A 15,314-nucleotide genomic window follows, 5' to 3' on the forward strand; every position below is an offset into this window, starting at 1 on the left:
AGAGCTTATATTTAATAACAAATAGGACAAAGAAACATGTCTACAATGTTATTAAAAAACAGGTTATAATACGATCCCATTTATGAAGTTTAAGTATGTTTACATATACCTTAGAAATCTATACATGTGGTTATCACTGGGTGTTGAGATTTCTACCAAAATATTTTCTTCTTTGTGCCTTTGGTATTTCCTAATTTTCTATGGTGAATACACAGAGACACAAGACTTTTGCAATTAGAAAAAATAATACTAAAAAAAGAGAGCTTCCTGTTTCTCTTCTAATTAGAAAATCATTCATGCTCTCCAGACTTAATCCCCTTAATTATCACCTGAGTAATTCTAGCAGCAGAGAGCTAGTCTATCTACCTGGATATTATCCTTAATCATTCCCTTTACCTAGTGGAGAGGAGTGGCAAACAGATGCAGGGCATAAATTACCCTGAGAAAGGTGATTAAATCACTTTCCTTGAGTAAATCTAATTCTGAAAAGATGTCTGGAGCCCTAAATGGACCATTAAGGCAATAAATGCAACCTAGAAAAACTGCCATCAAAAAAGATGGTTTGTAAACTGCAAAAAAGCGGTCCTCAGGCAGAGACAGGAAGGTCAAGTATTTTGAGCGCAGATTCAAAACTCTGTAACTAGTTTTCTATTCTATGTAACTGCCACCTAGCATACGAAAGCAAACCAACCAAAACTGGCCTCCGCATCTACATTTTCATATTTATAAAAGAAAGACTATTTCAGGGAAGAATTACATTATTTTTACACAGCTTTTCCAGTTCAAAAAGTAAATTCATCTTTGTTCTTTACGCTAAGCAAAGTCAAAGAGTTGAAGCAACTTCTAAAGAAAAAAAAAATCCAGCGTCTACCCCATATTTGGCTTTGGAGTGATGTTCAACGGACATAAAAACACACAAAATACACAAACATAACTCTTCAGATTTGATTCCACTCTATCCCCAGTAAAGGCGTGGTTTCAGTATCCCTGGAATCAGGATGAGAGGAAAAAAAATAGTTATACATAATTGAGTTTCAGCTCTAAGCTTTTTATTTATTTTTTCATTCTCTAAAACTGCAGCTACTCTGAAGAATTTATAATGTTCCAGACGCTGGCTAAGTAAACACTTCCCATACAGGAGCTCATTTAATCTTAATCTCTGTGAGGCAGGCACATTTTTGTCCTTCCTTTAAAGACAAGAGAACTGCAGGTGAGAAGAGTTAACTAATTTGTCCAAGGTCACACAGCTAGAACAAGGCCAAGATTGAAACTGCAAAGTCTAACTCCCGAACACCAGGCTATCTGGTGCAACCTCAGAATTCTGAGACGCTGCATTGCAAGGAAATGCACATATAAACTGACTCTCACCCCTCCTAGAAGACTCATTTATCCCCATCCGCTCAAACACAGTGCTGACAAATGGCAAAAGTCACTTATCAAGCCTCATTTTAATAAAGAATCTTAACAAATACAAATATGCCAAATGGTACTACTACCCAAGCATTATACCTATTAGCAAAGCCACGTGCTTCTTTATAATTTCAAATATAGTTTTAAAAAAAACTCACAGAAAAAGAAATAAGATTTATGGTTATTAGAGGGGGGAGAGGGGATGAGAGGCAGCTGGTCCAAAGGTACAAACTTCCAGTTATAAAATAAAGAAGTACTGGAGATGTAATGTACAAGAAGATTACAGTTAACACTGCTGCATGATATATATATACACATATATATAAAAGTTAAGAGAGTAGATCCTAAACGTTCTCATCACAATAAGAAAACATTTTTCTTTTATCTATATGAGATGATGGACGTTAGCAAAACTTGTTGTGGTAATATTTCACAATATTTATAAGCCAAACCATACGCTGTACACTTTAAACTTACATGGTGTTGTAGGTCAATTATATCTCAATAAAACTGCTCAAAACTCAATAGACTATATATATATAAATATATAGTTTTATTAAGAACATATTAAAACCAGTAATGGTGAGCACAATTTAATAAGAGGTACTTAACCAAAAAAAAACAATTTCTAGGGCTTCCCTGGTGGCGCAGTGGTTGAGAGTCCGCCTGCCGATGCAGGGGACACGGGTTCGTGCCCTGCTCCGGGAGGATCCCACATGCCGTAGACCGGCTGGGCCCGTGAGCCGTGGCCGCTGAGCCTGCGCGTCCGGAGCCTGTGCTCCACAGCGGGAGAGGCCACAACGGTGAGAGGCCCGCGTGCGGCAAAAAAAAAAAAAAAAAAAAAATTCTAGTTTGAAAAGCAAAGTCTATAGGCCATGATAAGAATCAACAATAAAATGAAGGTATGTGCAGGCTCAAACGAATCTTTTTTCTGTTTTTCAAAATATGGCCTCTATTTTATTTTTTGAAGAATATAAGTAAATGTCCCACAAATATTTATTGAACATCTTTTTCAAAAATGGAGGTATAACTGACATACAACATTGTATTCGTTTCAGGTGTACAAATTGGTGTGTTATGCCTGAATTATAAAGTGTGCACTGCAAGACTTAACTGGTTCAGCAGTCTTCCAGGTTCTACTTGCACAGTTCACCTAAATCTGTATGATCTGTATCAAATCTGAATGATTTGATATTTGCATATATTGTGAAATGATCACCACAGTTAAGTCTAGTTAACATCTGTCATCATACAGAGTCATAGAATATTTTTCCTTGTGATGAGAACTTTTAAGATTTTCTCTCTTAGCAACTTTCAAATATGCAATATAGTATTATTAACTATAGTTGCCACGCTGTACATTACGTCCCTATGACTTATATTATAACTGGAAACTTGTACCTTTTGACTCCCTTCACCCATTTTGCCCCCCTTTCCTCCACCTCTGGAAACCACCAACCTGTCAAATGTCTTTATCATTTCCTTCCACACACCCTTAATACTTCTTACTCCAATATCCCTAAGTGTTTGTGTCAAAAATACATAGTTAAGGTACCAAGTTTAAAAGTCAAAAACAAAACGGGGAAATATCTACCTTCCACTCTTTGTAATCTATTTTCTTTTTGTTTATTTGGGAGTTTTTTATTATGCAAGTTTTCAAATAAACAAAAAAATGTAAAGAACAGTAATAAGACTACCCATAAAAAATTCACCTAGATTCAACAACTGTGAACATTTTGACCATATTTTCTTTATCTGCATAACAAAATATATAACTGTTAAAATTTTGCTGAACTATTTGAAAGTAAGCTGCAAACATCATGGCACTTCACACGTTTTCCTACCATTATCACATATAATAAAATTAACAGCAATTTGATATCATCTAATATCCAATCCACATTGAAAATTTCCAAGAATGTTTTCTATAGGTTTTTCCTTTTTTGGAACTGATGTAATAAAGGCTCACACATCACACTTGGTGGTTTTGTCTCTTTAGTCTCTCTTTTAAATCTAGAAGTCCTCCTCCCCACCTACCCCCGCCAAACATTGACTTTTTATAGGAACAAAAACAGATGTCTTATAAAATGTCCCACATCTTGGATATGGCTGTTTCAAACTTAGTCCAAACTGAGACGTGCAATAAGTATGAAATACCCATATTTGAGGACTTAGTATGAAAAAGAGAATGTAAACCCTCTTGTTAATAATTCTGTTTACATGTATAAATGATAATATTTTGTATATACTTGGATCCCTAAAATATATTTTAAAAGTTAATTTCACCTGTTTCTTTTTACTTTTTAAATGTTGCTATTAGAAACTTAATAATTACAAATGTGGTTCACATTATATTTCTATTGGGCAGCATTAGTCTGGAAGCTTGATTGGATTCACTGAATGATTTGCAAACCTACTTTGTGGTGGTGCCGTGTCACTAAAGTCTATTCCACCATAAGCCAGGCCAGGTCTGATCATTTGGTCAAGGTTCCTAACTGCAAAATCTCTCCACTGGAAAACCACACTTTCCTTTTTCCAATTAAGAATTGTGGCTAATTCTTAGATTCAGCCTTTCTCTGAGTGCTTTAGGATCCATTGACAATCCTTGCCCGAATCAATTATAACAATGCAGGTTTCAATATGATAGCTGGCATTTTTCTGTAAAGAAGTTTCTCTCTCTCTCTCTCTCTCTCTCTCTCTCTCTCCTTGTCTCACCCTTAGTTTTCCTCCTCCTCTCATAATTTTATTAAGAATTCATTTATTCAGTATTTCACAGTCGAGTACAGTCATTATTCTTTTTGACGCTCAAACTGTCCCAGATTCGGCCAGTGGAAGCCCCTTCAAGCCAGCTCCTTTGTCCTTTTTGACAACTGCCCTGAACTCCACTAACTGTTTTCAGGTACCACAAAGCTACTCCAGGCTCAGGCTCAATTGGTATTAGCCCTTTCTCTATGGGGCGCAGATTCTTTTTGTAATGAACGATATTGAGAAACCAAGATCTGACACTAAGTGTGCAATTTGCCACTATCCCTTTCAGTGGACAGAAACTGAACTATTTAAAAAAATCATGAAATCACGCTGAAGTTTCTAATTCAAATTTAACATTGTTTTTAAAAAGCTTATTTAATGACCACATTTGTATTCCTTTTCTCTTACACTGAAAAGCTTGGTTTCTAATAATATTAATATATTTACTAAATTGTTTTATTTTACAATTTATTACTAACAAAAAGCTTATTGAGCAAAATTTTAAATTTCACGTACAGACACTGCACTGTGATCAAAATTCACTTAAGATAGTTATCCTCCCTATGTGGTTACAGTACCAACTCTATATATAATCAGGATAATTTCACACCATTCTAGTAACTTCTTTGGTAGTACACTCCTCTCACAATTTCTTCTACAAGGGTGAGCTATTCATTGCCTTAAAATAAAAAAAAAAAAATGCTTAAATGCAGTTGTGGCCTTCTGTCCCATCTGCCATGCCACAAACATGCAATGTTTATGTGACTGTTTTACCAGAAGGAACAAAGGACCACAAAGCAGAACACAAGCAGCACATGGTTCAGGCTCGTCGGCGACCAACATCACTTGTAAAGCAGGTTATAAAACACCGAAAAGAAAATGAGCACTGGCCTGTATGGGACCAGAAAGCTGAGGTAGAAGCTCACCATGCAAACGCTGTGCTCAACTCAGCCAGCGAACTTCTGCAACTGCTTGCATTTAAGATAAACAGCAGCAGCAGCAGATCATTTATTTCAGAGCTGAAGGCTAGAAACAAATTTCCCAAATCTCTCAAGCCGTGTAAAGTTTGAAAATGAAACAGACTACCTTTTCTTGTCCCTTTTCAAGAAGTTCTCCCCCCCTGCTCTTCCACTGCGGCCTTCTTCAAGATCCATCGCGACCTGAGGAGAAACCACAGCGGATTAGCCAAACGCAAGATCCGCGGAAGGCAGAGGTGAGGCTGAACTTGAGTCCCGCGCGAGGAACGGAAGGGCGGGGTGCTCGCTCTGGTGCTCCAGCCGCTCGCAGGCGCGATGGTCCCCGCACAAACTTGCCTCCGCGCCCAGCATCCAGCCTCCGCAAGCGAGCAGAGTTGCAGCGGTGCGGCGCGGCCCGGACTTCGCCCGCCTTCACTGCGGCTCTGCCTCTCGGTGGTTCGCCTCGCCGTCCACCAGCCCGCGGGCTCAGAGCCAGGCTTCCGACACCGCGCTGTCTCTGCGGGCTCTGGGCAGCAAACTCCAGGACGCGTGGCTAGCACCGAAAACTAGGGGTTGGGGTGTCCCAGGAGCTCCCCGACTGAGAATAAGTCTCACCTCACTTGGTCCCCTTGGACTTGCCAAGTGGAATCTCCCCCTCCCTCTCCTCCGAAGCCCTCTTCCCACGGGGACCAAGCTCAAGAAATTGGAGAGCGCGCCCTTCCCGCGAACCATCTCCCTCTAGTCCCCAGCCTCGTGCTTCCCTACCTCGGGCTTTCTCTTGGAACGTCCACTAAGACGTGAATCTTGGAAGAAGAGATTCAGACTCCAGCGGAAAGTCGCGGCGGATGCGAGCACCGGCCGCCGCCGCTGCCGCCGAGCCTAGAGGAGCCGCTGCCCGAATGCGCACGGGCTTCCCGTGCCGAAGGGAGCGAGGAGGGAGCGCGCAGACCACACCCTGGTGCTCCGCTCCCCAGCCAATCAGCCGGACCGCTCGGGACCGCTCGATTGAACGCAGATTGCTCGACAAGTTACGAAACTGGTTGGAATTGCTAGAGGAATGTCCTCGCTTCTGTTGCCCCTCAGCAAAAGGACGAGTAGAGGAACGCTTATCAGCTGACTCATCAAGGACTTGCACATTCATAGGGGCCTGTCTGTACAATTCCAAACAAGTCTCCATATCCACCAAAGTATGTGTAGATAGATAGATATAAATGTGAATATACAATTCGCTCCTTGTGGCTCGAGTAGATACTACTGCCCATTCTGTAGTTAAAACGAGTTAAAATTCCCTTCCAAGCAGCACCTTTAAAAAGGCCAGGTGAAATTTTTCTGCAGGTCTTTCTTCAGTATGTTAGTTTCTAAGGTGTATCTGTTCATGTTTTATTTGAAGAGAAATAGAAAGAAGTAGGAAGATTTTTTTAAAAAATCGTATAAGTCGAAACGGACATTTCAGGGTGGAAATGTAATTAAAAGAATGTAATCTTTTCGGATTGTAGCCATCAGGGGAATGCCCATGTTTTTCTCAAGGCGTTTTAAAACTTATATTTTAATTCGGATTCTTAAAGTATCGTGTATTTTAGCATATTACGTTAGTGGTAATTTAATTCCATATTTACTGTTACCATTTACAGTTTTTTTCTGGTCCTCTCTTTTCCTCAAGTTGTTGAAAAGTGCAATCTTCACAATTCAAATTCATAAAGCAGCGTTAACTCACATCGGAGCTTTATGTACTTATCAACCCAGGGGAAATGGATGTTGTAACTTTTTGTCTGCGGTCTCCAAGTTACAGGAGTTACTCTCAGCTCGCTGCAAAAGTGTAAAAGAAGAAAATCCTTTTATTTTTTACTGCATAGGGTATTTTCCGCACTTTAAGTAACTCATACTTCAAAGCCATAATTTTCTTTCCATCCTTTATTCCAGATTTTCCTTGCCTTGATTTTTTTTCTTAGCCATGCGATAAGGTTTCTTTCTTTACAAACTGTTAATTAGACCCTCTAACAAGCCACTCATTTTCTCTGTGTTCTAATTGTATATGTGTGTGTACAGCATTGGCCCAACTATTTAAAGGTGTAACACTAACCCTGTGTTCCACCTGGGGCAAATGTATGACGAGTTCCTCTTTCTCCCATGTGTTTTTAATCTGATTCATGCCTCTGCTCTTTGTTTCCAGTTCTGTTCTACCTTGTCCCACCTTTAGTTTATGTGATCTTGTTATATGTTTTGTACCCTTGAAAATAAATCCCCCCTAAATCCTCCCTAAAACAATGCAGGATTTTTTTTTTTAATTCAAGTATAGTTGATTTACAATGTTGTATTAGTTTCAGGTGTACAGTAAAGTGATTCCATTAGTTACATATATATATTCTTTTTCAGGTTCTTTTCCATTATAGTTTATTACAAGATGTAGAATATACCTCCCTGTGCTATACAGTAGGTCTTCATTGTTTATTTTATATATAACAGTGTGTATGTTAATCCCAAACTCCTAGTTTATCTCTCCCCCCTTCCCCCTTGGTAACCATAAGTTTGTTTTCTATGTCTGTGAGTCTATTTCTGTTTTTTGTTCATTTGTTCATTTGTATCATTTTTTTAGACTACACATAAAAGTAATGTGACATTTGTCTTTGTCTGACTTACTTCACTTAGTATGATAATCTCTAGGTCCATCCATGTTGCTGCAAATGGCATTATTTCATTGTTTTTTATGGCTAACAGGACTTTTTTAAGTATTACATATATTATGCTGATTGCACTATTTCTACAGGCTTAAGCTTCAAGTGAAAATCTCTATCAAGGACATACATAGTTTAAGGATCATAATAGCCCAGAGAATTTTTAGTAAAGCTCTGTCTTTCTGCTATATATATATGTTATGTATATATTTTAGTTGCTTTGCTCCACCGACATGAAGATATGGACATAAAATACAATGGACCTAAAACAGTGGACAGTTCCAGCTACTCCCAAGCCATAGGCCTGGACTTTAAAGACTTTGACTCCTGTCTCACATTACTGCCAGCCACTCCTGGTAATATCAAACAGCTGGACTAGGCACTTCCTCTATGAGCCTCATTAATTTCAGGTGAAACCCCTTAGAAAGCAGCCCCTTTGCAAGTCTTGACTCACACACCTTCACACAAGCAGCTATTTTTCCTTTTTGAAGTGTGCCTCCCCATAATTCTGTACCTTCCTGCCCTCCACTGGCAAGTAGTCCTTTCACCAACTTGTCTGTACTCTCCCAACACTCAAGATTTGCATCCCTGCTGCGGTCTATTCTGTACGTACCTGTGGGAATAATAATAACAAACCTTGAGTAAGCACTGGCCGTGTACTAGGAATTTTCCCAAGCACTTGAAAGAGATTAACTCATTTAATCCCCACAATTATCCTCTGATGTATGTACTATTATTGTTACTAACATTTTACAGTGAAAGAAACTGAGGTTGACATTGTGTGCCCAAAGTCACACAATTGGTAAGCAGCTGACCCAGGACTTGAAAGCAGTCCAGCTCCCAGCCCTCATAAATACACTCTTAACCACTCCTACACCATGGTACACTACTATAGTACACTCTCATACACTGCCTTTTCGAGCCTCCCACCCCACCCTGTGAAATATTTGTATCTTATGACTCCATCTTAGAAATCCTGCAGTGCCTCCTTAATCTGAACTATTTCATATCTGAGAGTTTCCCCTTGGCTTTTGTTTGTTTGTTTTTGCGGTACGCGGGCCTCTCACTGTTGTGGCCTCTCCCGTTGCGGAGCACAGGCTCCGGAGGCGCAGGCTCAGCGGCCATGGCTCACGGGCCCAGCTGCTCTGCGGCATGTGGGATCTTCCTGGACCGGGGTATGAACCCGTGTCCCCTGCATTGGCAGGCGGACTCTCAACCACTGTGCCACCAGGGAAGCCCTCCCCTTGGCTTTTAAGGACTGTAGCACACTCTCTCTCTCTCTATCTTCATTCATCTCACTTCCATACACTCTCTCCCTTGCCCCCAACACATCCATGGGTGTTCACTCCATTTCAGCCCAACTCACCTCTCAGATGATTTGCTCTCTCTTTCACTCTGTGCTTTTCCACATGTAAATCTTTAAATTAATTTACAGCAATGTTCTTTTTTGGTACCTGACTCCACAAACAACCTGGACTTACATTCGAGTACTACTTCTGCTGTTTTTGCTGTGTAAGTTTGAACAGGTTGCTTAACTTTCCAGTCCCTGAGTTGCCTCTTTGGTAAAAAGAAAATAGTAGTGGTACCTCATGGAGTTATTGCAAAATTAAGTGATTTGTGTATTTAAAAGGCTTGTACAGTGCCTCAAACATGTTAAACACCCAACAATTGCTATATATCAGTAATAAAATCCCCTTCTCAGTCTATTTTTGCCCTTCCTTGGCACTCATGTATATAGCTACATTTATTTATTCCCTGTATTCCCTTACTTTCAAAGGAGCAAAAGAGGGGAAAAAACAGTACCAAAATAATAAAGAAAATGAGTGAATACAGTTTCATTTCACACCTTTATTGCCACTTTCCCCAGCATCTGTCACCGCAAATATTGCAATAACTTCAAAAATGGTCTCTATTTCTACCTTTACCCCCATTTTTTTTCATCTCCCGTGTGCTGTTTATTCAGAAGAAACAGGAAAATGTGCTCCATAAAAACAAAGATGTAAATCGAGGAAAAGAAACTCAAGAAATCCAAAAAATGCACAATTCAATACCTTTACCCTCTTTAACAGTCCCTCTCCACCTTCCCCTCCCCAGGGTCTATTGTTAAGAGTAGGTGAAGTCAATGGTTTCCTCCCTCACTGAGAGTAAAATCCAAAGTACTTCCTATGGCCTATAAGTCCCTCCAAGACCCGGCCCCCTCTCACCTCTGACCTCATCTCCTTTTACTCTTTCCTGGGTTATTCACTTCCAGTCTCATCAGCCTTCTGTTCTTTGATCACCCAAGCATGCTTCTTCCTCCGGGCATTTATAGTAGTTCTAGCTACACCCAAGCCACAGTCTTTGACTTTAAAGAATTGACTCCTGTCTCACATTACTGCCAGCCACTCCTGATAATAAAGAGCTGGAGTAGACACTTCCTCTTTGAGCCTCATTAATTTCTGGTGAAACCCCTTAGAAAGCAGCCCCTTTGCATGTCTTGACTCCCTTAAATTAGCTGTACCATATGACCCATTTCTTCATTTTTTCAGGTCTTTACTCAGATGTCAGAAGCTATTTTGTTTGAAGAACCTAGAAACAGTGTCTGGCACATAATAAATGTTCAGTAAACATGTTTTAAGGGAATAGAAAAAAATGAATGTGCAGGTTGACTCAGAAAAATGTGGACTAAGTATAAAATTATATAAAGGCTTTTGGGTCTTATTTTTATGCTGCTTAAATTTTTTAAAATTATGCTTATACTTACTGGGATATTTCTTCATAATTCTGGGCCTCAGTTCAGTCAATATTTGTTCCACAAACATTTACTGCGTGCCTGCCATAAGCCAAAAACTGTGCTAAATTGTAGTGACAGATAGTGTAAACATTATATTCTGCCTTCAGGGAGATTGTAGATTATTTTATTTATACAAGTTCTTCTGGCCCAGATAGACTGGGATTGTGTGTTTTGTTTTTTTGTTTGTACTGCAGTTCATGTAGTGCTTTTCCTGTGGCAGAGATATCATAAATACCATTGTCAGGCTAGTTGCCTTATATTCTTTGAAACTGTCTGCCATCCAAAGTAACGTTGACCTCGCTCTTCTCCTCCTTAAAAACAGCAGACGGCAGATGAAGCCAGTGCTGGGGAAGGGCCCAGAAGTGGGCGGGGAGGGGGCCTGGAATAGGAGACCGCGGTGGCTTCCGAGGAGGCCACGGAGCTCATGGAGGCAAGGCAGAAGACAAGGAGTGGCTCCCTGTCACGAAGCTGGGCCGCCTGGTCAAGGACACGAAGATCAAGTCCCTGGACGAGATCTATCTCCTCTCTCTGCCCATCAAGGAGTCTGAGATCATTGACTTTTTCCTGGAGGGCATGCCTCAAGGATGAGGTTTGAAGATTATCCCTGGCAAAAGCAGACCGGTGCTGGCCGGAAGGCCAGGTTCAAGGCATTTGACGCCACTGGGGATTACAACGGACATGTCGGTTTGGATGTCAAGTGCTCTAAGGAGGTAGCCACTGCCCTCCGTGGGGTCATCATTTTGGCCAAGCTCCGCATCGTCCCCACGCGGCCAGGCTACTGGGGGAACAAGATTGGCAAGCCCCATACCATCCCCGGCAAGGTGACTGGCCACTGTTGCTCTGTGCTGGTGCGCTTCATCCCTGCCCCCAGGGGCACTGACACCATCTCAGCCCCTGTGCCCAAGAAGGTACTGATGATGGCCGGAATTGATGACCACTACACCTCTGCCAAGGGCTGCACCACCACCCTGGGCAACTTTTTGATGCCATTTCCAAGACCTACAGTTATCTCACTCCTGTTCTCTGGAGAGAGATGGTGTTTACCAAGTCTCCGTATCAGGAATTCACTGACCATCTTGTAAAGACCCACACCAGAATTTCTGCGCAGAGGACCCAGGCTCCAGCTATAGCCACCACATAGTTTTTTTTGTTTTGTTTTTTTTTTGCTGTACGCGGGCCTCTCACTGTTGTGGCCTCTCCCGTTGCGGAGCACAGGCTCCGGAGGCACAGGCTCAGCGGCCATGGCTCATGGGCTCAGCTACTCCGCAGCATGTGGGATCTTCCCGGACCGGGGCACAAACCCGTGTCCCCTGCATCGGCAGGCGGATTCACAACCACTGCGCCACCAGGGAAGCCCCACCACGTAGTTTTATATGAGAAGAATAAAGTGAATGAAGCCAGAAAAAAAAAAAATTAACCTCTTCTGAAACATACCTTTTTACCCTACGTCAAGCAAAACTAATATTCAAAGATCTACCAAGCAACTCAATCTTTTTTTATTGAGATATAATTGATACACATCATGTATTAATTTCAGGTGTACGACATAATGATTCAATATTTGTATATATTGTGAAATGATTACCACAATTAGTTAACATCTGTCACTATGTATAGTTACAGAGGTTTTTTTTCTTGTGATAAGAACTTTTAGGCTTTACTCTCTTAGTAACTTTCAAATATGCAATACAGTATTATTAACGATAGTCAGCATGCTGTACATTACATCTTCATGACTTATTTATTTTATAACTGAAAATTTGTATCTTTTGACTCCCTTCACCCATTTTTCCCACTCCCACCCCCAGCCTCTGGTTACCACCAATCTACTCTCTATCTATGAGCTTGTTTTTTTGTTTGTTTTTAAGATTCCACATATAAGTGAGATCAGCCAGTATTTGTCTTTCTCTGTCTGACTTAGTTCACTTAGCTTAGTGAACTTAGTGAACTTAGTTCACTCAAGGTCATCCATGTTGTCAAAAATGGCAAGATTTCATTCTTTTTTATGGCTGAATAATATTGTGTTGTATATATATATATATATACCACATTTTCTTTATCTCTTCATCCATCAATGGACACCTAGGTTGTTTCCATATCTTGGGTATTGTAAATAATGCTGCAAGGAACATGGGCGTGTATATATCTTTTTGAGCCAGTGTTTTTGGTTTCTTCAGGTAAATACCGAGAAATGGAATTGCTGGGACCATAAGGTAGTTCTATTTTTAATTTTTTAAGGAACCACTATACTGTTTTCCATAATGATGGCACCAATTTACATTCCAACCTTTAGTACACAATGGTTCCCTTTTATCCGCATCCTCACCAACACTTCCAGACAATTCAATTTTAAATGTAAAGTGTATTTGCCATATAAGTCCCATAAATGGTGAGTTTCTCTCAGTGCATTGAAATATTAGATATTAGATGTGAAACCACCAGTATTTTAGCTACTTTCATTAGTTCTCTTTATCTTACAGCCTATTAAACTACTCACAAATGAATTTTAATTCCAATTCCTTGCTTTTTAATTTCTGTAAATGTGTTAATAAATATTTTTATTTCTTTAATGTAGAATTTTCAGAAGTTTTAAATTCTGCCATTAATAGAAAATCCGTTATATGTGTTTCTGTCAGTCAACAAGCATTGACTAAAAATGTATTCTGAAGAATGTAAAGGCTCTCTGGTTGTATATTTAGATGAACATTTATATCCTAGCTCCCTTAATCCTTCATTATCTTTTCAAGCCGCTCTTACATTTTATCTATTATGCTTTCACCTACTTTTCCTTCTTCTCCTAAGAAGAGAATTTTTAATTCTTCAGGAGGTTCTTCTTCCCATGACTCTTTTGTTGTAAATCCTGTGTTCTTCTTTCCCTGCTCTCTCCAATAATTCATTTCCCCTATTTCTCCTATCTCTTCTATTTAGCCAATCTGAGTCCGAAATCAAGGTTCACTAGTCTATAAAAAGGAGTGCAAATTCACGTTGATGTACTCCATTGACCTGAGCCAGAGAAAGAATACACCTGAAGTTTCAGTCCAAAGAGCAAGACAAATGACAGCTGTGGTAACAATAATCAAGGATCCACACACTCTCCACCCATTTGTGTGTAAGTCATTTCATGTACAAAGGATGTATGACTATCTTAATGACAGGGGACATTGAATGACTGTACCTGCACTCACGCTAGATTACATCAGATTGTTTCTATGCATGCATGCACTTAAAACAGAAGTTCTTAATGTGAGTATATTGCTCTCTAAGGAAATTATTTTTCCTGACATTGTTTAACCAATGGATGCAACAGCCTTAACTTGGGTGAAATGGTGATCAGAAGATAACTAATTGACTTAATTTAAAACTAAGTAAAAAAAAGAAAAAAAAAAAACTAAGTGACTGGACTTCCCTGGTGGCGCAGTGGTTAAGGATCCTCCTACCAATGCAGGGGACACGGGTTCGAGCCCTGGTCCCGGAAGATCCCACATGCCGCAGAGCAACTAAGCCCCTGAGGCACAACTACTGAGCCTGTGCTCTAGAGCCCGCTTGCCACAACTATAGAAAGCCAGCATGCAGCAACGAAGACCCAACGCAGACAAATATAAAAATAAAATAAATAAATTTAAAACTAAGTGATTTAGCCATGTATCAAGTCAATGACAAACAGAAGCCTGAATTTTACTCCTCTGAGAACCCTTCTCTGTCTGTACTAACCAGAAGTGATTTTTACCCACCCCCATCCTACGGTTAATTATCTATACCTCTCATTTGGTATTCATCACTACTGTTTTATATGATTAGGCATTTCTTTTTATATTTTAATAGCACAGCAACTTACACAAATAAAGATTCAACACATACTTGTTGAGACCAGTAAGTGTTCAGTGTCTGATGTCAGAGACAGCTTTATAGAAATCAGACCAGTGGGTCAACGGCTTAAGTTGGTGCTTTGAAAGTTCTATAGCCTTTATCAGCCTCTAGTAGCATCCTTAAAACTCCATTAGTGAATCATCCCTCTGAGTAAGTCTCTGTCTTCTACTAAAATAAACCTCCCTTAATAGCGCAAGAAGATTTTTAAAATGAATTGCAGAATTAATGGGAGAGAGGACACGACAGTAAGATCAAGGGAAAGATGAGAATGAAGTGAAGCTCAGGAGGCTTCGAATTCTAACTGCATCACTTGTCGACTGACTGGCTTTGGACAGGTTACTCAAACCTTGATTTGTGCGTTGTTAAAATGGAGACAATAGCAGAAGCCACCTAAGGCTTTTGTAAGAAGTAAACTTGGTAAGACTTGAAAAGTGTTTGGTATTGAGTAAGTAGTATTATTACCCAGATAGCCTAATAAAGATGATAAATGGAATAAAACAGGAATAAAAATTAACAACTTGAGAGTACAAGTGTAATGTCAGAAAAGGGCTAGTGATGGACATTGAAAGTAAATAATGATATGGAAATAATTATAAATAATTGTTTGAAATAAAGCTAAAAGGAACACAAAAATTATTTTGAATAAATTCAGATTTAAAGGCGACAGTTAACCAAATAGCTCCTCATTGTAAATATCACAATGGATTAATATTTGAAGAGTTCATATAAGTGTATAAGAAAATTCAAAAGCCCAAATAGAACTGGGCAAAATACAAAAATAGGCAATTCACGCACAGAAAGGCAATAGTACTTTGGTGAACAAAGTACTTTGGTGAACAATGTAGGACATAGTGAAATGTTCACACTAACTACAAAGAAATTAAAATT

General features: G+C 39.8%; 1 protein-coding gene and 1 pseudogene across 19 annotated transcripts in view; one reads left to right on the forward strand and one right to left on the reverse strand.

Moving 5' to 3' along the window:
• LOC114901987 (multidrug resistance protein 1) overlaps positions 1–6,036 on the reverse strand; it is a 205,695-nt gene extending 199,659 nt beyond the window's left edge. For all 19 annotated transcript variants that reach the window (XR_003795334.1, XR_003795335.1, XR_003795336.1 and 16 more), the window contains exons 1-2: positions 5,880–6,036; positions 5,245–5,318 (exon numbers count right to left, since the gene is read on the reverse strand). Coding sequence is in view for 15 of the 19 variants with exons in the window: in XM_029234278.1 (XP_029090111.1) it covers positions 5,245–5,312 (68 nt within the window). In the remaining 4 variants the exon portion in view is untranslated. The remainder of the gene's footprint in view (positions 1–5,244; positions 5,319–5,879) is intronic.
• Positions 6,037–6,621: 585 nt separating this feature from the next.
• On the forward strand, positions 6,622–11,700 carry LOC114901331 (annotated as a pseudogene).
• Positions 11,701–15,314: the final 3,614 nt, after the last annotated feature.

Source organism: Monodon monoceros, unplaced genomic scaffold, assembly GCF_005190385.1.
Source record: "Monodon monoceros isolate NGI ecotype Baffin Bay Population unplaced genomic scaffold, NGI_Narwhal_1 Super_Scaffold_2, whole genome shotgun sequence".
Lineage (NCBI taxonomy): Eukaryota > Metazoa > Chordata > Mammalia > Artiodactyla > Monodontidae > Monodon > Monodon monoceros.